General features: G+C 46.0%; 1 protein-coding gene, 1 long non-coding RNA gene and 1 pseudogene across 5 annotated transcripts in view; 1 reads left to right on the forward strand and 2 right to left on the reverse strand.

Moving 5' to 3' along the window:
* The window catches only part of LOC135523367 (calpain-1 catalytic subunit-like), a 52,808-nt gene extending 35,313 nt beyond the window's left edge, over positions 1-17,495 (reverse strand). Inside the window, exons 1-6 of one of the 4 annotated variants that reach the window (XM_064949997.1) lie at positions 17,348-17,495; positions 5,892-5,909; positions 4,431-4,524; positions 3,525-3,671; positions 2,301-2,370; positions 1,468-1,586 (exon numbers count right to left, since the gene is read on the reverse strand). In XM_064949997.1, coding sequence (XP_064806069.1) covers positions 1,468-1,586; positions 2,301-2,370; positions 3,525-3,671; positions 4,431-4,523 — 429 coding nt within the window. In that variant the 5' untranslated portion in view covers position 4,524; positions 5,892-5,909; positions 17,348-17,495. Of the gene's footprint in view, positions 1-1,467; positions 1,587-2,300; positions 2,371-3,524; positions 3,672-4,430; positions 4,525-5,891; positions 5,910-16,471; positions 16,557-17,347 lie in introns of those variants that run through there. The other 3 variants (XM_064949998.1, XM_064949999.1, XM_064950000.1) reach the window with 3 other exon arrangements.
* A 405-nt stretch (positions 17,496-17,900) lies between these two features.
* LOC135523370 (uncharacterized) lies at positions 17,901-18,610 on the forward strand. Its single transcript, XR_010452824.1, has 3 exons — positions 17,901-17,992; positions 18,026-18,063; positions 18,246-18,610. It is a non-coding gene; the product is annotated as an uncharacterized LOC135523370 (long non-coding RNA).
* Positions 18,236-22,701, reverse strand: part of LOC135523369 (calpain-2 catalytic subunit-like) — a 49,218-nt pseudogene continuing 44,752 nt past the window's right edge.

The following is a 22,701-nucleotide window of genomic DNA, read 5'->3' on the forward strand; positions in this document are numbered from 1 at the left end:
GTGTAATGTAATGTTTATTTTTAATTTATTTTTATTTCACCTTTATTTAACCAGGTAGGCAAGTTGAGAACAAGTTCTCATTTACAATTGCGACCTGGCCAGGATAAAGCATAGCAGTTGGACACATACAACGACACACAGTTACACATGGAGCAAAACAAACATACAGTCAATAATACAGTATAAACAAGTCTATATACGATGTGAGCAAATGAGGTGAGATAAGGGAGGTAAAGGCAAAAAAAGGCCATGGTGGCAAAGTAAATACAACATAGCAGGTAAAACACGAATGGTAGATTTGCAATGGAAGAATGTGCAAAGTAGAAATAAAAATAATGGGGTGCAAAGGAGCAAAATAAATAAATTAAATACAGTAGGGAAAGAGGTAGTTGTTTGGGCTAAAATATAGGTGGGCTATGTACAGGTGCAGTAATCTGTGAGCTGCTCTGACAGTTGGTGCTTAAAGCTAGTGAGGGAGATAAGTGTTTCCAGTTTCAGAGATTTTTGTAGTTCGTTCCAGTCATTGGCAGCAGAGAACTGGAAGGAGAGGCGGCCAAAGAAATAATTGGTTTTGGGGGTGACTAGAGAGATATGCCTGCTGGAGTACAGGTGGGAGATGCTATGGTGACTAGAGCGATATACCTGCTGGAGCGTGTGCTACAGGTGGGAGATGCTATGGTGACCAGCGAGCTGAGAAAAGGGGGGACTTTACCTAGCAGGGTCTTGTAGATGACCTGGAGCCAGTGGGTTTGGCGATGAGTATGAAGCGAGGGCCAGCCAACGAGAGCGTACAGGTCGCAATGGTGGGTAGTATATGGGGCTTTGGTGACAAAACGGATTGCACTGTGATAGACTGCATCCAATTTGTTGAGTAGGGTATTGGAGGCTATTTTGTAAATGACATCGCCAAAGTCGTAATGTAATGTGTAATGTAGTGTAGAGTAGTGTAATGTGTAATGTAGTGTAGAGTAGTGTAATGTGTAATGTAATGTGTAGTGTAGTGTAATGTAATGTAATGTGTAATGTAATGTAATGTAATATGTAATGTGTAATATGTAATGTAGTTGTGTGTGTGTGTAACCTGACAGGAGGGAGATGTGTGTGTGTGTGTGTAACCTGACAGGAGGGAGATGTGTGTGTGTGTGTAACCTGACAGGAGGGAGATGTGTGTGTGGACAGGAGGGAGATGTGTGTGTGTGTAACCTGACAGGAGGGAGATGTGTGTGTGTAACCTGTAACCTGACAGGAGGGAGAGGAGGAGGGAGATGTGTGTGTGTGTAACCTGTGTGTGTGTGTGTAACCTGACAGGAGGGAGATGTGTGTGTGTGTAACCTGACAGGAGGGAGATGTGTGTGTGTAACCTGACAGGAGGGAGATGTGTGTGTGTAACCTGACAGGAGGGAGATGTGTGTGTGTAACCTGACAGGAGGGAGATGTGTGTGTGTGTGTGTGTGTGTGTGTGTGTACCTGAAAGTGGAAGATCCCGGCGTAGTCCTCTTGGAAGGACTGACCATGAGGGACCACGCGGTGGAGCAGCCTCTCATTGAGGGTGAGAGAGGCTATGGCTGCTAGGAGCCAGCAATCACCTGATGGGGGAGGGAGGAGGGAGAGAGCAGGGAGGGCGGGGCAGGTGGGAGGAGGGTGGAGCGAGAGAGGGAGGGAGAGAGAGACACAGAAAGACAGAGAGAGGGAAAAATGGTTGCAATCGTTTTAACTAGAATGGCCAGCAGGTGGAGTGTGTACCAGGCTGTGCTTGTGATGTCCGCCAGGGCCAACCCAGTTCTGGTCCAGGGCATGATGTTCCTTCCACTAGGAAGGAAGGCCCAGCGGCCCTGGACCTGAGCCAACCCAGTGTGTACTGTCCTGCCCCACAGTCCAACTCTGTTCTACCAAATAGGGATTTTCCACACTCACATTCTGTACTGAACCTATGAAAGGGGAGACTTGTTTGATTTCCTGAACCAGCTACTACTACAGCTGATTGGAGGTGAAATAAACAGACTTCACATTGATGACTGCAGTGAAAGCATGTTGTAAATCTTGAGTAAGGTGGAGGCAACATGATATAAATGTGTGGGCACTATCAGTACATCCTGTTTGTAAATACCACTATCAGTACATCCTGGTTGTAAATACCAGAGAGAGGAGAGAAGGAAGGTGGTTGTCTTACCTAGCTACCTCACATTGAATGCACTGACTGTAAGTCGCTCGGGATAAGAGCCTTTCAGGTAGTACTAGAATTGTTTCAAAAACAGGTCCTTTTTTTTAAGACTTCTGGTATCTGTTTACGCAGAACTCACCCAGTGCTCCCTGGCAGATGTCTGTTCTGGTAGCTCCTCCCAGGATGAACTGAGGGTCATCTGTCAGCTCCTGGAGCGAAGGAAAGGGAGGACTGGATTAGACTCTGGTAAAACAAACTGACTGGAGGTGAGAGGGACTGTATTTGTCCTATTGATCTTCTAACAATTCAACAATTAAAATTGACCTGGAAGTCCATTTACAGCATTCCTATTTCTGTTACTGATGCTTCTAGTTTTTCTGACAGCTGAGCATATCTGGCTCTTGAGAAATTCTAGAACATATGCAACTGAGGTAAACTAGTGGCACAACTAGGAAGTGGTCAGAGGAAGACTGGTCAAAAGCTGCACTGATCTCTACTGGCCAGACTGAGAGGTTCCTTCCTGTTCCTGTCTCTACTGGACTGACTGAGAGGTTCCTTCCTGTTCCTGTCTCTACTGGACTGACTGAGAGGTTCCTTCCTGTTCCTGTCTCTACTGGACTGACTGAGAGGTTCCTTCCTGTTCCTGTCTCTACCGGACTAACTGAGAGGTTCCTTCCTGTTCCTGTCTCTACTGGACTAACTGAGAGGTTCCTTCCTGTTCCTGTCTCTACTGGACTGACTGAGAGGTTCCTTCCTGTTCCTGTCTCTACCGGACTAACTGAGAGGTTCCTTCCTGTTCCTGTTTCTACTGGACTGACTGAGAGGTTCCTTCCTGTTCCTGTCTCTGCTGAACTGACTGAGAGGTTCCTTTCTAACTGTCTCTACTTGTCCCACACTGCCAGTCTGCCACACAGGCCAGTCACAGTGGCAGCTGAAGGGTGTGACAGCCATATTATAGTCTAGATTGGCAATATAACTGCAATATACACCAACACAGGTCATACGACACTGATCAACCTGAGTGTCTGTTTCTTCTTGTCCTCATACTGCAACACATGCCAGCCACAACAGCAGCTGCAGTGGCAGAACGTGACAGGGACAGGCATGCTGCTTTATAGACAAGGAAGTAGGAATGCAACGGTCCTGCAGTGCATTGTGGGTCCATGGCGTAAACAACAACACTGGTGGTCATCCTCGTTGGTGCGATGTGATCTGTGTGTGTAGTATACACACTGTCCCTTATAACTGACTCTATAACTGAGCTTGACATCAGCTCTCAAACCAATGACACATTCTTAATGAACTGCCCTACACTACGTGTTAGTATTTAACTAAGACACATAGACCCCCCCCTCTCTCTCACCGTGGGTCTCATCCATTCCACGTCCCTGGTCTTGGCAGAGTAGGGGGCCAGTTCCTTGAAGCCCAGAGAGGGAGGTTCGGCTAGGAAGGAGGGGTCCTGGAACAGACACCCCGCCTCCAGACACTCCTGCCTCAGAGCCTCATAGTCCTGGTGGAAGTCAATTCAAATCATTTCAAAATAACAGATACAATCAACAGTTAGAGCAACAAGATGTGCATTTGATGTCAAAAGCATTAAATCAATCTTGAATTATTGATTTTTTTTTTTTCTTCTCCAAAGTGGTCCTGGATGATGAAACAAATAACATCTAATGATAAAAGACAAGAGGCTGTGTGGCACAAATAGGCTCTGGTCTAAAGTAGTGCACTATATAGGGGATAGGGCCCTGGTCTAAAGTAGTGCACTATATAGGGGATAGGGCCCTGGTCTAAAGTAGTGCACTATATAGGGGATAGGGCCCTGATCTAAAGTAGTGCACTATATAGGGGATAGGGCCGAGGTCTAAAGTAGTGCACTATATAGGGAATAGGGTTCTATAGGGCCCTGGTCTAAAGTAGTGCACTACATAGGGAATAGGTCCCTGGTCTAAAGTAGTGCACTACATAGGGAATAGGTCTCTGGTCTAAAGTAGTCCACTACATAGGGAATAGGGTTCCATAGGGTCCTGGTCTAAAGTAGTGCACTATATAGGGAATAGGGCCCTGGTCTAAAGTAGTGCACTACATAGGGAATAGGCTTCCATAGGGCCCTGGTCTAAAGTAGTGCACTATATAGGGAATAGGGCCCTGGTCTAAAGTAGTCCACTACATAGGGAATAGGGTTCCATAGGGTCCTGGTCTAAAGTAGTTCACTATATAGGGAATGAGAATACATCCAAAGTTTCAAAACCATCAGAAACAAACTGACCTGGTTAAGGAAGGGTACGGCGTGGTCTTTGGAGCCCATTCCCTCGGCTCGTAGCCTGCTGGTGGCTATGCTAGCAGAGATTCCCCCTGACATGCTGACACAGCACACGATATACAGGAAATACAGTCAGTGGCCTGGGTGGGTGCTACACAGGCAAATCATTTACAGGGTCCTTAGCCCGGGCTTGATTGGCCTGTAGCAATGGACCCAATAGCCTGCTCTACTGTCTATGAGAGTGGAGATCTTTCCTGACCTACTGGAACCAGGGATATAAATACAGAACTGGGTGGGTGCTGCGCAGGCCACACCTGGGTTCAAAAACTATTCAAAGTCATTTCAAATAGTTTATAGACGTGGTTGATTGAGCTCGTCTGTTGCAATGCAACCAACGAAGTAGGTGTACAACTGCAAACCTCATCCACCTGGCACTCGAGGCAGGCCAAAGCAAAAAGATCAAAGTATTTCAACCATTTGAATAGTGTTTGAATCCGGGTCTGGGACAGGCACAGGGTAGAGGGTATAAATAGCAGCGAGCTAAGCTCACGGCACGGACACACAGCCCACAGCATAGCAACCATCAATTCTATTCCGGCTTTGTTGATTGTTGGTTGTTTTACTCGTTTTTCTGTGTATTGTGACTGTTTTTCTACCAATGAACCTCTGGTCCTGTGACCTGTAATATAACCTTGTGATACATTCTCCAGGTTTATCTTTCTGGGGTGGATCTATCATCGACTACTCTGGCCTTTCTCACCGGCAGTGAGTCAGAGTGTTGTTCAGAAATGTCTCCTACTTTAGTGAGTCATCGAACACTGCTCAGAGCTCTGATAACAGTTCCCGTTGAACATGTCTGAACACTGACTCATTGTTGGGTAATAATTTAGCTATTAGTCTCAGGCTTTTACTCTGTATCTCTAATGTATTTCTTCTGAGAGTCTTTTCCAAAGTTATTATAGTATAATTTAGTGTATTGAGATTCTGATAAATACATGTAATAGTGATATAGAAAACATTTTGGATTACAGAAAATGATTATGGTAGAATTAGGATTATAGAAAATGATTATGGTAGAATTAGGATTATAGAACATGATTATGGTAGAATTAGGATTATAGAAAATGATTACGGTAGAATTAGGATTATAGAAAATGATTATGGTAGAATTAGGATTATAGAAAATGATTTTGGTAGAATTAGGATTATAGAAAATGATTACGGTAGAATTAGGATTATAGAAAATGATTACGGTAGAATTAGGATTACAGAGAAATTTTAAGAAAATGAAGCAAGAAAAAATTGAACAAGCATAGTGGAACAGACTGATCAGAGAAGCATACAAGACCAAAAACTGAGGTACGGAAGAGAGGTTAGGGTGGAAAGGGGAGACAGGGACAGTAATCTCTAGCACCTCTAAAAGCCCCCCCCCCCCACAAGACACAAAGAGAGATGAAAATCTGATACCTTGAGTCTATGAGCAGGCTGCAGAGAAATAGGAGAAAAGAGGAATGTACAGTATGTAACCAATAACCCAAAGTCACACAGTATGCACTTTAGAAACAGTGTTAAGGCTATATCACATTCAGAACTTTCAGCGCAGCACCGTGAAAAATAACTCCTTAGACCAAAACATGTCATCCCCCCAAAACATGTCATCCCCCCAAAACATGTCATCCCCAAAACATGTCATCCACGCTGACAATCAAAGATAAATACGCAGAGTGATTGTTGGTAGTGTGGATAAATATTTGATGCTGTTCTCTCTACCCTCAGAATAGGCTTCTCTCTCCCCTCAGAATAGGCTTCTCTCTCCCCCCAGAATAGGCTCCTCTCTCTTTCTCTCTCTCATGTCCTCTCTCTCTACCCTCAGAATAGGCTTCTCTCTCTTTCTCTCTCTCTCCCCTCAGAATAGGCTTCTCTCTCTCTCTCCCCTCAGAATAGGCTTCTCTCTACCCTCAGAATAGGCTTCTCTCTCCCCTCAGAATAGGCTTCTCTCTCCCCTCAGAATAGGCTTCTCTCTACCCTCAGAATAGGCTTCGCTCTACCCTCAGAATAGGCTTCTCTCTCCCCCTCTCCCTCACATGTTCTCTCTCTCCCGCTCTCTCACATGTTCTCGCTCTCCCTCACATGTTCTCTCTCTTCCTCACATGTTCTTTCTCTCCCCCTCTCCCTCACATGTTCTCTCTCTCCCTCTCCCTCACATGTTCTCTCTCTCTCTCCCTCACATGTTCTCTCTCCCCCTCTCCCTCACATGTTCTCTCTCTCCCGCTCCCTCTCTCTCCCATGTTCTTCTCTCTCTCCCCTCCGACATCTCTCGCTCTCCCTCTCTCTCACATGTTCTCTCTCTCCCTCTCTCTCACATGTTCTCTCCCTCTCTCTCACATGTTCTCTCTCTCACATGTTCTTTCTCTCTCTCTCTCTCTCACATGTTCTCTCTCTCTACCCTCCCTCGTCTCCCTCTCTCTCACATGTTCTCTCTCTCCCTCTCTCACATGTTCTCTCTCTCCCTCTCTCACATGTTCTCTCCCTCTCATGTTCTCTCTCTCTCCCCTCCCTCGTCTCTCGCTCTCCCTCACATGTTCTCTCCCTCTCATGTTCTCTCTCTCTCCCCTCCCTCGTCTCTCGCTCTCCCTCTCTCTCTCATGTTCTCTCTCTCCCCCCTTCCTCGTCTCTCTCTCTCCCTCTCTCTCACATGTTCTCTCTCTCCCTCTCTCACATGTTCTCTCTCCCCTCCCTCGTCTCTCCCTCTCTCACATGTGCTCTCTCTCCCCCTCTCTGAACAAGGTCTGGCACCATGGCCAAGGGATGTCCCAGAGTACTAGAGAAAGTTTCATCAGGACATCTGTACTGTGTTAGGTAATGTGAAGTCCTCATTCTGTGTGGGTGAACAGCATGGAAGAAGAACAATACAGATTGTATTCCTCTCTCTCTCTAGTTCTCTCCATTTAAGGAGACAGAAGTGTTTCTTGTGGTTTGACCTTGAATAGCAAATGTAATAAACATTAGACGAAGTGTGTGTGTGTGGGGGGGGGGGGGGACAGACAGACAGACAGACAGACCCGTCTGTAGCGACCGCACAGTTTGGTCATCTAACTAATATGAAGAAGACTGTTTTAGATGTTCCTGATCTTTCATTTATCACTCAGTTATAAGAACATTCCATATAGCTTAGTAGAACCTGATGTATTAGGGAGTTGTAGTTTCTCTAGAGATAAATCAGATCAAACCTGGTGCAGTAGGGAGTTGTAGTTTCTCTAGAGATAAATCAGATCAAACCTGGTGCAGTAGGGAGTTGTAGTTTCTCTAGAGATAAATCAGATCAAACCTGATGTGGTAGGGAGTTGTAGTTTCTCTAGAGATAAATCAGATCAAACCTGAATTGTGCGATGTAGTAGGGAGTTGTAGTTTCCAACAGGCCAATATTCTACATGGATTAGCGCAGAAAATGCGGTAATTAACTACAATGACCATAATCCATTGCACGCCCGCTTAAAGAAGAGGCCTCAATCACAAACAGCTGTGGAGCAGCAGAACAAAGACAGGAGGGTGGAGGTTGATCTTATATGGAGACACCCGGCCCTGGGATGGAGTTGGTCGAGTTGCCTGATGACACTCAGGCCATGAAACAGATGGCACCACAGATTTTTGTCACCTATGAAAGAACCAATGTGTTACCTGACTCTGTGTAGACATCACATCTAAATGAGACAATGTGTTATGGAACTTTGCTTAAATGTCACGTGTAAGAGGGAGGATGTCTTGTGTGGCTGTAATCAAAGGAGGCATGTTCTTGGCAACTAAGGGGTATAAAACACAATGTAAAAGACTTCTGGGGTAAAGTAAGAACAGAACTGGATTGTTAGAAGACTTCTGGGGTAAAGTAAGAACAGAACTGGATTGTTAGAAGACTTCTGGGGTAAAGTAAGAACAGAACTGGATTGTTAGAAGACTTCTGGGGTAAAGTAAGAACAGAACTGGATTGTTAGAAGACTTCTGGGGTAAAGTAAGAACAGAACTGGATTGTTAGAAGACTTCTGGGGTAAAGTAAGAACAGAACTGGATTGTTAGAAGACTTCTGGGGTAAAGTAAGAACAGAACTGGATTGTTAGAAGACTTCTGGGGTAAAGTAAGAACAGAACTGGATTGTTAGAAGACTTCTGGGGTAAAGTAAGAACGGAACTGGATTGTTAGAAGACTTCTGGGGTAAAGTAAGAACGGAACTGGATTGTTAGAAGACTTCTGGGTAAAGTAAGAACAGAACTGGATTGTTAGAAGACTTCTGGGGTAAAGTAAGAACAGAACTGGATTGTTAGAAGACTTCTGGGGTAAAGTAAGAACAGAACTGGATTGTTAGAAGACTTCTGGGGTAAAGTAAGAACAGAACTGGATTGTTAGAAGACTTCTGGGGTAAAGTAAGAACGGAACTGGATTGTTAGAAGACTTCTGGGGTAAAGTAAGAACGGAACTGGATTGTTAGAAGACTTCTGGGGTAAAGTAAGAACAGAACTGGATTGTTAGAAGACTTCTGGGGTAAAGTAAGAACGGAACTGGATTGTTAGAAGACTTCTGGGGTAAAGTAAGAACAGAACTGGATTGTTAGAAGACTTCTGGGGTAAAGTAAGAACAGAACTGGATTGTTAGAAGACTTCTGGGGTAAAGTAAGAACAGAACTGGATTGTTAGAAGACTTCTGGGGTAAAGTAAGAACGGAACTGGATTGTTAGAAGACTTCTGGGGTAAAGTAAGAACGGAACTGGATTGTTAGAAGACTTCTGGGGTAAAGTAAGAACAGAACTGGATTGTTAGAAGACTTCTGGGGTAAAGTAAGAACGGAACTGGATTGTTAGAAGACTTCTGGGGTAAAGTAAGAACAGAACTGGATTGTTAGAAGACTTCTGGGGTAAAGTAAGAACAGAACTGGATTGTTATTGTTAGAAGCTACTGCATTATAATCACTATATATATATTTTTTAACTGTGCAATTTATCAGTTGTGAAACTGTGGAACCAAAAGAGAGGTGTTACTGGTTTTCATTAACTAGTGGAACCAAAAGCCAAAAGAAGAGCAACATTATAACAGTTACAGGCTCAGGGGGTTCACCGTAGGTGTCCCACGGCCAAACTACATGCGACTCGTTTCAGGAAACTAGGCGTATGTCGCATGTCACTACTTCACAGGCATTTCAACACAAACATGTATTTGTTTTAAATCAAAATGCATTTTTTTTTGTCAGAAATGCCTTCTGGAATATGTGAACTTTCATGTGCCAAAACAGAGTTTAATGGTTCCAGTCTGTGTGAAGTGTTTCTCCATGTATACAGGTCAGAGTCTAGCTACATTTTACAGATATAACTTCATCATTTGGTCAGAAAGTCATGTTTATTGCGAAACGTTAGCTTGCTGGCTCGCTAGCTAACATTACGTGTATGATCTGTGTAGTAATATAATTTGAATCAGAAATCCATTTGCATTGCTAGTTATAGCCTAATGTTAGCTAGCTAACATTGAACCTAGTTTGTTAACTTTAGCTACCTGCAGATTCATACCACAGTTATGACAATGTTTGTATTGGTGGTAGTATGAGTTGGGGGTATGCCGGTTCATTGTTTAGCTAGATACCTAGTTACCTAGCTAGCTACATGTCTAAACAAAATACTCCACTTCGGCCAGCTTATTACTTACCCATCAAATTAGCCAGGTCTGTCAGGGGGTGATTACAGCCATCTATAGTATTTCATGAACATGTGTACATGTCTAGACAATAGTGACCCATCCACCTAGCTAGATGTATCTGGGGGGTGGTTATAGCTTTTCATTCACATGACCAATCAATTTAGACATGTGTCTTGGTAAGTGTCATCTAATAATGATACGATATTTATAAAATATTTGTATCTGGACACTATCTGTTTCTGATATTGCTACTATACAAATAACCATTTCACGTGACAAATAAACTTAAGATTTTCTTTGATATAGCATGTGTGAATCCTTAAAGAGATGGGTGGGGCTAAGTCTTAAGAAGGTGTGAACGATGCTGAATGGGTGTTGACAAAGAAGAGCTCTCCAGTAGGTACCAAAACATTCAAGGGTCATTTTCTCAAAAGTGGAGTTAGTTCATTAACTTTCAAAGCAGAATTACTTTCCCATTGTTCCTCAACTGCTGTGTATGACACCATTGTCTAGCTTTGAGTGTCTACTTTTATCCAATGTAAAAAAAAATGTAAATAAAAAATTTGCACCATAAGACCGAATCGAGGTGGTCGGTCACATATTGTGTGCTCCAACAGGAAACCACAGTGAAGCTCCGGGATAACTGTGTAAAATACACACAAAAGGAGCACTCGGTATCTTTTAGGGCTGTCCCCTACCAATTGGTCAGCCGAAAGTGGTCTGTTCTTTCGACCAATCGATTGGTTGAAATTTTTCAAATGTGCATTTTTCCATATATAGACACACCCTAATTGTTTTAACAAAATCAACTATATGCCTTGAGCTTGTCTGCTGCTTTAAGCTTATGGTTTGAGGAAATAAGACAAATAACTCAAGAGGGTGCCAGAGATCTAGATAACCAGAAGAAAAAAACCTAACCCAACTGTTCTCCTCCTGCTCATGCTGGTTTTCACAGATTCTGCCATTACTCTCTGAAGCCGGTAAGAGGCGACACGAGGAGTCGGCAACCTTTCTCATGTGGAATGCCAATTTGTCTCACCGTTTCTACCGATCTGCGTGCCAGTTATGGTTTTCATATGCACATTTCTGTGAAATAGTTTAATTTAATTTATAATATATATGATTTTTCTGACATGAAATTGTTTGGTGAAAATCTAACCCTTTTAAAAATGTTTTTTAACCCTTATTGTACCAGGTAAGTTGACTGAGAACACATTCTCATTTACAGGAATAGCTACAGAGGAGGGGAGGATGAGCCAAATGGAAGCTTGGGATGATGAGGTGGTGATGGTCAGATTGGGAATTTAGTCAGGACACCAGGGTTAACACCCCTACTCTTATGATAAGCGCCATTGGATCTTTAGTGATCACAGAGTCAGGACACCCATTTAACATCCCACCTGAAAGACTGCACCCTACACAGGGCAATGTCTCCAATCGCTGCCCTGGGTCATTGGGATATATATATATATTAGACCTGAGGAAAGAGTGCCTCCTACTGGCCCTCCAACACCACTTCCAGCAGCATCTGGTCTCCCATCCAGGGACTGACCAGGACCAACCCTACTTAGCTTCAGAAGCAAGCCAGCAGTGGGATGCAGGGTGGTATGCTGCTGGTTACAGGGTGGTATGCTGCTGGTTGCAGGGTGGTATGCTGCTGGTTGCAGGGTGGTATGCTGCTGGTTGCAGGGTGGTATGCTGCTGGATGCAGGGTGGTATGCTGCTGGTTGCAGGGTGGTATGCAGGGTGGTATGCTGCTGGTTGCAGGGTGTTATGCAGGGTGGTATGCTGTTGGTTGCAGGGTGGTATGCTGCTGGTTACAGGGTGGTATGCTGCTGGTTGCAGGGTGGTATGCTGCTGGTTGCAGGGTGGTATGCTGCTGGTTGCAGGGTGGTATGCTGCTGGTTGCAGGGTGGTATGCTGCTAGTTACAGGGTGGTATGCTGCTGGTTGCAGGGTGGTATGCTGCTGGTTGCAGGGTGGTTTGCAGGGTGGTATGCTGCTGGTTGCAGGGTGGTAATGCTGCTGGTTGCAGGGTGGTATGCAGGGTGGTATGCTGCTGGTTGCAGGGTGGTATGCAGGGTGGTATGCTGCTGGTTACAGGGTGGTATGCTGCTGGTTGCAGGGTGGTATGCTGCTGGTTGCAGGGTGGTATGCTGCTGGTTGCAGGGTGGTATGCTGCTGGTTACAGGGTGGTATGCAGGGTGGTATGCTGCTGGTTGCAGGGTGGTATGCAGGGTGGTATGCTGCTGGTTGCAGGGTGGTATGCTGTTGGTTGCAGGGTGGTATGCTGCTGGTTGCAGGGTGGCATGCTGCTGGTTGCAGGGTGGTATGCTGCTGGTTGCAGGGTGGTATGCTGCTGGTTACAGGGTGGTATGCTGCTGGTTGCAGGGTGGTATGCTGCTGGTTGCAGGGTGGTATGCAGGGTGGTAATGCTGTTGGTTGCAGGGTGGTATGCTGCTGGTTGCAGGGTGGCATGCTGCTGGTTGCAGGGTGTTATGCTGCTGGTTGCAGGGTGGTATGCTGCTGGTTGCAGGGTGGTATGCTGCTGGTTACAGGGTGGTATGCTGCTGGTTGCAGGGTGGTATGCTGCTGGTTACAGGGTGGTATGCAGGATGGTATGCTGCTGGATGCAGGGTGGTATGCTGCTGGTTGCAGGGTGGTATGCTGCTGGTTACAGGGTGGTATGCTGCTGGTTGCAGGGTGGTATGCTGCTGGTTACAGGGTGGTATGCTGCTGGTTGCAGGGTGGTATGCTGCTGGTTGCAGGGTGGTATGCTGCTGGTTGCAGGGTGGTATGCTGCTGGATGCAGGGTGGTATGCTGCTGGTTGCAGGGTGGTATGCAGGGTGGTATGCTGCTGGTTGCAGGGTGTTATGCAGGGTGGTATGCTGATGGTTGCAGGGTGGTATGCTGCTGGTTACAGGGTGGTATGCTGCTGGTTGCAGGGTGGTATGCTGCTGGTTGCAGGGTGGTATGCTGCTGGTTGCAGGGTGGTATGCTGCTGGTTGCAGGGTGGTATGCTGCTAGTTACAGGGTGGTATGCTGCTGGTTGCAGGGTGGTATGCTGCTGGTTGCAGGGTGGTTTGCAGGGTGGTATGCTGCTGGTTGCAGGGTGGTATGCTGCTGGTTGCAGGGTGGTATGCTGCTGGTTGCAGGGTGGTATGCTGCTGGTTGCAGGGTGGTATGCTGCTGGTTGCAGGGTGGTATGCTGCTGGTTACAGGGTGGTATGCTGCTGGTTGCAGGGTGGTATGCTGCTGGTTACAGGGTGGTATGCAGGATGGTATGCTGCTGGATGCAGGGTGGTATGCTGCTGGTATGCAGGGTGGTATGCTGCTGGTTGCAGGGTGGTATGCTGCTGGTTGCAGGGTGGTATGCTGCTGGATGCAGGGTGGTATGCTGCTGGATGCAGGGTGTTATGCTGCTGGTTGCAGGGTGGTATGCTGCTGGTTGCAGGGTGGTATGCTGCTGGTTGCAGGGTGGTATGCTGCTGGTTGCAGGGTGGTATGCTGCTGGTTGCAGGGTGGTATGCTGAGTGGTATGCTGCTGGTTGCAGGGTGGTATGCTGCTGGTTGCAGGGTGGTATGCTGCTGGTTGCAGGGTGGTATGCTGCTGGTTGCAGGGTGGTATGCTGAGTGGTATGCTGCTGGTTGCAGGATGGTATGCTGCTGGTTGCAGGATGGTATGCTGCTGGTTGCAGGATGGTATGCTGCTGGTTGCAGGATGGTATGCTGCTGGTTGCAGGATGGTATGCTGCTAGTTGCAGGGTGGTATGCTGCTGGTTGCAGGGTGGTATGCTGCTGGTTGCAGGGTGGTATGCTGCTGGTTGCAGGGTGGTATGCTGCTGGTTGCAGGGTGGTATGCTGCTGGTTGCAGGGTGGTATGCAGGATGGTATGCTGCTGGTTGCAGGGTGGTATGCTGCTGGTTGCAGGATGGTATGCTGCTGGTTGCAGGGTGGTATGCTGCTGGTTACAGGGTGGTATGCTGCTGGTTGCAGGGTGGTATGCTGCTGGTTGCAGGGTGGTATGCTGCTGGATGCAGGGTGGTATGCTGCTGGTTGCAGGGTGGTATGCAGGGTGGTATGCTGCTGGTTGCAGGGTGTTATGCAGGGTGGTATGCTGTTGGTTGCAGGGTGGTATGCTGCTGGTTACAGGGTGGTATGCTGCTGGTTGCAGGGTGGTATGCTGCTGGTTACAGGGTGGTATGCTGCTGGTTGCAGGGTGGTATGCTGCTGGTTGCAGGGTGGTATGCTGCTGGTTGCAGGGTGGTATGCTGCTGGTTGCAGGGTGGTATGCTGCTGGTTACAGGGTGGTATGCTGCTGGTTGCAGGGTGGTATGCTGCTGGATGCAGGGTGGTATGCTGCTGGATGCAGGGTGGTATGCAGGGTGGTATGCTGCTGGTTGCAGGGTGGTATGCAGGGTGGTATGCTGCTGGTTGCAGGGTGGTATGCAGGGTGGTATGCTGCTGGTTGCAGGGTGGTATGCAGGGTGGTATGCTGCTGGATGCAGGGTGGTATGCTGCTGGTTGCAGGGTGGTATGCTGCTGGTTACAGGGTGGTATGCTGCTGGTTGCAGGGTGGTATGCTGCTGGATGCAGGGTTGTATGCTGCTGGATGCAGGGTGGTATGCAGGGTGGTATGCTGCTGGTTGCAGGGTGGTATGCAGGGTGGTATGCTGCTGGTTGCAGGGTGGTATGCAGGGTGGTATGCTGCTGGTTGCAGGGTGGTATGCAGGGTGGTATGCTGCTGGATGCAGGGTGGTATGCTGCTGGTTGCAGGGTGGTATGCAGGGTGGTATGCTGCTGGTTGCAGGGTGGTATTCTGCTGGTTGCAGGGTGGTATGCTGCTGGTTGCAGGGTGGTATGCTGCTGGTTGCAGGGTGGTATGCTGCTGGTTGCAGGGTGGTATGCTGCTGGATGCAGGGTGGTATGCTGCTGGTTGCAGGGTGGTATGCTGCTGGTTGCAGGGTGGTATGCTGCTGGTTGCAGGGTGGTATGCTGCTAGTTGCAGGGTAGTGTACATGAAAATAAGGAGCTGGCAATTTGTAGGCTAATTAAACATATCAAAAAGTAAAATAATGTGTTTTAACTCCACCTTGTTTATTTGCCGAGAATAAGAGACAAAATGAGAAGGTCAGTGGCATGGAAGAGGATTGTTGAGTAGTTGGTGTTGATGGTGGGTAAAAGGAGATGTGAATGTTTGCAAGTCAAAGCCACAATGTCCTTTACCACAAGTACGTACCCACTGATATGCGTCTCGGCCTTTGCATCTTATAGGAAGTGAGCTTTATCCATCAATGCCATGACACCAGTATAATGAAAGAGCCATGAACTATACTATATGATATTCATTATGTTAAGATGCTATAATCCAATTGGTATCATATTGCATGGGAAATCCATGCTTAGTGTATTGTGTACAATGTTATAATGTGTGTTACTGGTGATTTCTAACATTTGGTGTGGAAATTTAAACACATTTACAAATGGTGGCTTTGATCACAGTTCTGAGGTTTTAGGTTGCTTGCAGGACAGGCAAACATTGTTGTGCAAATCTCTCTTCACCCATCATCACCAAAAATATATGCAATTCTCCTCCATGCCACTGACTTTATGATTTTGTCTCTGTATTCTAGCAAAGCAAAACCATATAGAATTGGTAAAACAGACAGACCGAGGATTGGCTGTCCTCCATATTCTTTGTTTGCGCTTTCCCGGAACTAATGACAGGCGGAACTTTGTTTAATGAACGGGACATTTTGTAGCTCCTCACCTGATTGGTTAACGGCAGCGGTGGCCGCGTACAATTTGCATAAAGTAGAGGAGAGCGGAACATTTTTTTTCTCTCGCTCCGCTAGCAGGATTCGCGCCGTCCTCCCGCACTTTGGCGAATCGTGAAGTGGCGGAAACCCTCCGTGAAGACAACGCGCCACGGGGAGGGATAGAAAGCAGTTGCTACGCGACGCTGGAAATACATGATCTCAGTGATTGATAGTTGGTATTCGGCTGTCATAGTAGTATGTCTTATTTACTTTGAAGAACTACTAAATAGTGATTTTGTCAGACAGCAGCAGCTCTATAGAGATATTACTTAGAATTAAATAATAGTAATAAAATAAAACTAATATAAACAACTTAAATAGTTTATTAAAGTATTGTAATGTTAATAATTGATGGTTAATAAGTGATCAGCTGTCATGAGCAGTCACTACCATCATAGGCCTGTTATTCATTGTTTTATTCTGTTGTTACAGCATTCAACCATCATAATGCATAGTGTATTAAATGCCTGTGTCGAAACCAAAATCGAAAACCGTGATTTTTTAGTTTTACAATCGAACCGAAACTGAACCGACCTCAAAAAGCACTACTCACTCAGCACTAGCGTTGTTTTTGTGTGTGTAAAAGAAGCATCCTCGGGGCAGGAACAAACAGGAACACCCTTTGCCCTCTGTCCAGTGTGTGTGCGTTGGCGCAGGAATGTCCCTCTTGCCAGCAGACCAGATGAGCTTGTGAGGCTCTCGGGTTATTTGATGAACAGAGTTTTCTCAGAGAACAGCTGATTCAGGCGGTCCTGGAATGATGTCATCCATGAAGCTTCCTTCCTGGTCCCGGACTCTACTTCAACAATGCCCCAAAACAACTATGACATCAGCCTCTCACCCGTACAACTATGACCCTTATATCCCAGTGGGCTACTCAGAGAGCTGTGGGTCCCTCAGTCAGGTATATAACCAAAATAAAGAGACGCGCGCCCCCCCAAAGCAACATTACATACGTAGGCCTAGTATTTGAAATAAACAATGACGGATTGACTTGTAATACGTGGGTATTATATTTTGTTTCAACTTGGTGAAATATTATCTGTGAGAATTGTTATGCTTTTCTACAGTTGAATTTAAATCATCCTGCGTTGCCAAAGTTCATAATAAACTCAGACGAGACCACTATGTTACTGCATTCTGGAACTGTCGCGTAAACGGTTCCCGTCTGGCTTATTGCACATGCATATCCTAGTTGACATGGCAGATTATGAATTGTGGTGGACCGAAATGAATAACTTCTAACATTGTAACGATTACAGAACCAATGTTGAAAATGTTTTGCAATCCTACTGTATGTTATCCTTCTGGACGGATATGAGCTACGGCAAACCGGTGAATCAAATCCTCTGCCTTCACCATGCGTGAAAAGATGCACTCTCTCTGACTAGATTTCCTGTAGAAACCGTTCAATGATGGTAACACTCACCACTTTGAAGACACCTGCTTTGATGTTTTTCCTAGTAACGTGCCAGACTTCCCGTTTACTATTGAATCGTATAAATCTCAGAACAGGGTGGGGGGGGTGTAACGTTAAACGGTGCACGGTGGTGGTTCAGCCGAGCAGTAGCGCACGTTCCGTACCGTCAATGTTACTGCGCTGGGCAAGCCCAACCACGTCCGCCGGGGAGGGGCTCATGGACTGTCCCAAGTAAAAGAAACGAGTACCAAATCAAACAGACAGCTCAAGAGACTGGGAAAACAATGCCATTTATTAATTAACATATATATCTTTGGTGAAGATGACACACAACTATAAGTAACAAAAAGCTGCATAAAAGGATTGAAATGATGTCTTACATTTCATCACAAAAGTAGGTTTAGGTTATAATCTGTAGTTCTCAATAGGCTTTGTCTAATAAAACAAATAATGCATAAAATTAAGGTTTAAAACATTTTGTTACGTCATAAAATGTGTGTCAAAAGAAACATCTTGAAAAGGCACTTTGGCTTATTTGTAGCTGTCTGAGAGAACAGGTCTTTTGAGAGAACAGGTCTTTTGAGAGAACAGGTCTTTTGAGAGAACAGGTCTTTTGAGAGAACAGGTCTTTTGAGAGAACAGGTCTTTTGAGAGGTCTTTTTCAGAGAGAGAACAGGTCTTTGAGAGAACAGGTCTTTGAGAGAACAGGTCTTTTGAGAGAACAGGTCTTTTGAGAGAACAGGTCTTTTGAGAGAACAGGTCTTTTGAGAGAACAGGTCTTTTGAGAGAACAGGTCTTTTGAGAGAACAGGTCTTTTGAGAGAACAGGTCTTTTGAGAGAACAGGTCTTTGAGAGAACAGGTCTTTGAGAGACCAGGTCAGAGAGAGACCAGTCAGAGAGAGACCAGTCAGAGAGAGAACAGTCAGAGATAGAGAACAGTCCGGGAGAACTGGTCTTCGGGAGAACTGGTCTTCGGGAGAACAGGTCTTTGGGAGAACAGGTCTTTGGGAGAACAGTCAGAGAGAACTGGTCTTTGAGAGAACAGGTCTTTTGAGAGAACAGGTCTTTTGAGAGAACAGGTCTTTGGGAGAACAGGTCTTTGGGAGACCAGGTCAGAGAGAGACCAGGTCAGAGAGAGACCAGGTCAGAGAGAGACCAGGTCAGAGAGAGACCAGGTCAGAGAGAGACCAGGTCAGAGAGAGACCAGGTCAGAGAGAGACCAGGTCAGAGAGAGACCAGGTCAGAGAGAGACCAGGTCTTGTGCTGCCATCTTCTAGATCATGGAAAATGACAACCACTGAAAATAGAAAAATAATACAATCAATATATTAGAACGGAAAAAAACAACATAAGGAGTTGATTACAAACTACAATTTAAAGTTCTCACCTGGAAGAAATCCAATTCAATGAAACCAGTGTCATCCATGTCAAGCTTCTTGAAGACTTCTGCGAGGTGGAGAGAGGAACGAGGTGTTAGCCATCTATAACAGATACTCTCATCAAATCACATTTATTCATAAAGCCCTTCTTACATCAGCTGATATCTCAAAGTGCTGTACAGAAACCCAGCCTAAAACCCCAAACAGCAAGCAATGCAGGTGTAGAAGCACGGTGGCTAGGAAAAACTCCAGAGAAAGGCCAAAACCTAGGAAGAAACCTAGAGAGGAACCAGGCTATGTGGGGTGGCCAGTCCTCTTCTGGCTTTTCCTTCCCATCCTCATCTGACAGGTTCTCTCCAACAAAACCTCCAAAGTAACCCACACATTAAATGTAAAATCTTTAATATTTACTGCTGTTACACTCCATGGCCATTATTCGGCTTTATAGGTACACAAGTGCCGAGGCGTTGCTGCCGTCTTGGCTGAAACACAAATTCAGGATTGTGATGTTAAGTCGTTGTACTTACTGAACATCATCTCCAGGCGCATGATGCAAGCCACAAAGTTATCAAAGTCAATGGTCATGTCGGCCTCTCCATACCGAGCTGCCAAAACCTGGTGGAGAGTGTTGTTCAGGCTGAAACCTGTCGGAAGATAGATTATAATCTATCAGAACCTAAAAAATAGATTATGATTTATAATATATTTATAATATATCTTCAATCAGAACCTAAAAAATAGATTATAAATCTGTGTGACTGATAGATGCACACACGCTACATATTGATGTTTTTAAATGTATGTAAATTGTACAGTCTTTTTTTCTGTAATGTCTTTTTCGTTACGTGTCGGACCCCAATAAGACTAGCTGTGACCATGGGCGTCGGGTAATGGGGACCCCAATAAGACTAGCTGTGACCATGGGCGTCGGGTAATGGGGACCCCAATAAGACTAGCTGTGACCATGGGCGTCGTCGGGTAATGGGGACCCCAATAAGACTAGCTGTGACCATGGGCGTCGGGTAATGGTGACCCCAAGAAGACTAGCTGGGGTGACCATGGGCGTCGGGTAATGGGGACCCCAATAAGACTAGCTGTGACCATGGGCGTCGGGTAATGGGGACCCCAATAAGACTAGCTGTGACCATGGGCGTCGGGTAATGGGGACCCCAATAAGACTAGCTGTGACCATGGGCGTCGGGTAATGGGGACCCCAATAAGACTAGCTGTGACCATGGGCGTCGGGTAATGGGGACCCCAATAAGACTAGCTGTGACCATGGGCGTCGGGTAATGGGGACCCCAATAAGACTAGCTGTGACCATGGGCGTCGGGTAATGGGGACCCCAATAAGACTAGCTGTGACCATGGGCGTCGGGTAATGGGGACCCCAATAAGACTAGCTGTGACCATGGGTGTCGGGTAATGGGGACCCCAATAAGACTAGCTGTGACCATGGGCGTCGGGTAATGGGGACCCCAATAAGACTAGCTGTGACCATGGGCGTCGGGTAATGGGGACCCCAATAAGACTAGCTGTGACCATGGGCGTCGGGTAATGGGGACCCCAATAAGACTAGCTGTGACCATGGGCGTCGGGTAATGGGGACCCCAATAAGACTAGCTGTGACCATGGGCGTCGGGTAATGGGGACCCCAATAAGACTAGCTGTGACCATGGGCGTCGGGTAATGGGGACCCCAATAAGACTAGCTGTGACCATGGGCGGGCGTGGGGACCCCAATAAGGGTAATGGGGACCCCAATAAGACTAGCTGTGACCATGGGCGTCGGGTAATGGGGACCCCAATAAGACTAGCTGTGACCATGGGCGTCGGGTAATGGGGACCCCAATAAGACTAGCTGTGACCATGGGCGTCGGGTAATGGGGACCCCAATAAGACTAGCTGTGACCATGGGCGTCTGGTAATGGGGACCCCAATAAGACTAGCTGTGACCATGGGCGTGGGTAATGGGGACCCCAATAAGACTAGCTGTGACCATGGGCGTCGGGTAATGGGGACCCCAATAAGACTAGCTGTGACCATGGGCGTCGGGTAATGGGGACCCCAATAAGACTAGCTGTGACCATGGGCGTCGGGTAATGGGGACCCCAATAAGACTAGCTGTGACCATGGGCGTCTGGTAATGGGGACCCCAATAAAAATATTAAAAAAATACAGTACCAGTCAAAAGTTCCAACACCTTCTCATTCCAGGGTTTTTCTTTATTTTGACAATTTTCTACATTGTAGAATAATAGTGAAGACATCAACACTATGAAATAACACATGGAATCATGTAGTAACCAAAACAAGGGTTAAACAAATCTGTCAGGTGTGCTCCCTCTCCGGCCTCGAGGTCACCAGGCTGCTCCTTAAGGCGCACAATGTCACCCTCGTTAAGCGCATAATGAAACTCACCTCCTTGATTACCATATATACACACCTACCATTATATATATATATATATATATACACACACACATACATACATACATACATACACACACACACACACACACAGCTCAAAAAAATAAAGGGAACACTTAAACAACACAATGTAACTCCAAGTCAATCACACTTCTGTGAAATCAAGCTGTCCACTGATTGACAATAAAGCAACACTGATTGACAATAAATTTCACATGCTGTTGTGCAAATGGGATAGACAACAGGTGGAAATTATAGGCAATTAGCAAGACACCCCAATAAAGGAGTGGTTCTGCAGGTGGGGACCACAGACCACTTCTCAGTTCCTATGCTTCCTGGCTGATGTTTTGGTCACTTTTGAATGCTGGCGGTGCTTTCACTCTAGTGTTAGCATGAGACGGAGTCTACAACCCACACAAGTGGCTCAGGTAGTGCAGCTCATCCAGTATATATGTGTCACTCCCCTTGGTTCCTTCCCCAGGCGTCATTGTTTCTGTTTCCTGTCTGTGCGTTGTGTGTTGTATTATGCTACATTTATTTATTAAAACTCCCTGAACTTGTTTCCCGACTCTCAGCGCACTCGTTACAAAATCAAAATATATTTTAGATTCTTCAAAGTAGACATATGCTGAGCACTTGTTGGCTGCTTTTCCTTCCCTCTGCGGTCCAACTAATCCAAAACCATCTCAATTGGGTTGAGGTCAGGTGATTGTGGAGGCCAGGTCATCTGATGCAGCACTCCATCACTCTCCTTCTTGGTCATATAGCCCTTACACAGCCTGGAGGTGTGTTGGGTCATTGTCCTGTTGAAAAACAAATGATAGTCCCACCAAGCGCAAACCAGATGGGATGGTGTATCGCTGCAGAATGCTGTGGTAGCCATGCTGGTTAAGTGTGCCTTGAATACTAAATAAATCACTGACAGTGTTACCAGCAAAGCACCCCACACCATCACACCTCCTCCTCCATGCTTCACGGTGGGAACCACACATGCAGAGATAATCCGTTCACCTACTCGTCAGACAAAAGGACAGATTTCCACCGATCTAATGTCCATTGCTCGTGTCTCTTGGTCCAAGCAAGTCTCTTCTTATTGTTGTCCTTTAGTAGTGGTTTCTTTACAGCAATTCGACCATGAAGGCCTGATTCACTGGGTCTCTTCTGAACAGTTGATGTTGAGATGTGTCTGTTACTTGAACTCTGTGAAGCATTTATTTGGGCTGCAATCTGAGGTGCAGTTAACTTTAATGAACTTATCCTCTGCATCAGAGGGAGCTCTGGGTCTTCCTTTCCTGTGGCGGTCCTCATGAGAGCCAGTTTCATCATAGCGCTTGATGGTTTTTGCGACCGCACTTAAAGAAACATTCAAAGTTCTTGAAATTTTCCAGATTGACTGACGTTCATGTCTTACCATAATATTGACTTGGTCTTTTACCAAATAGGGCGATGTTCTGTATACCACCTCTACCTTGTCACAACACAACTGATTGGCTCAAATGCATTAAGAAGGAAAGAAATTCCACAAATGAACTTTTTTCACACCTGTTAATTGAAATC

This window comes from Oncorhynchus masou, chromosome 31, assembly GCF_036934945.1.
Source record: "Oncorhynchus masou masou isolate Uvic2021 chromosome 31, UVic_Omas_1.1, whole genome shotgun sequence".
Taxonomy (NCBI): domain Eukaryota; kingdom Metazoa; phylum Chordata; class Actinopteri; order Salmoniformes; family Salmonidae; genus Oncorhynchus; species Oncorhynchus masou.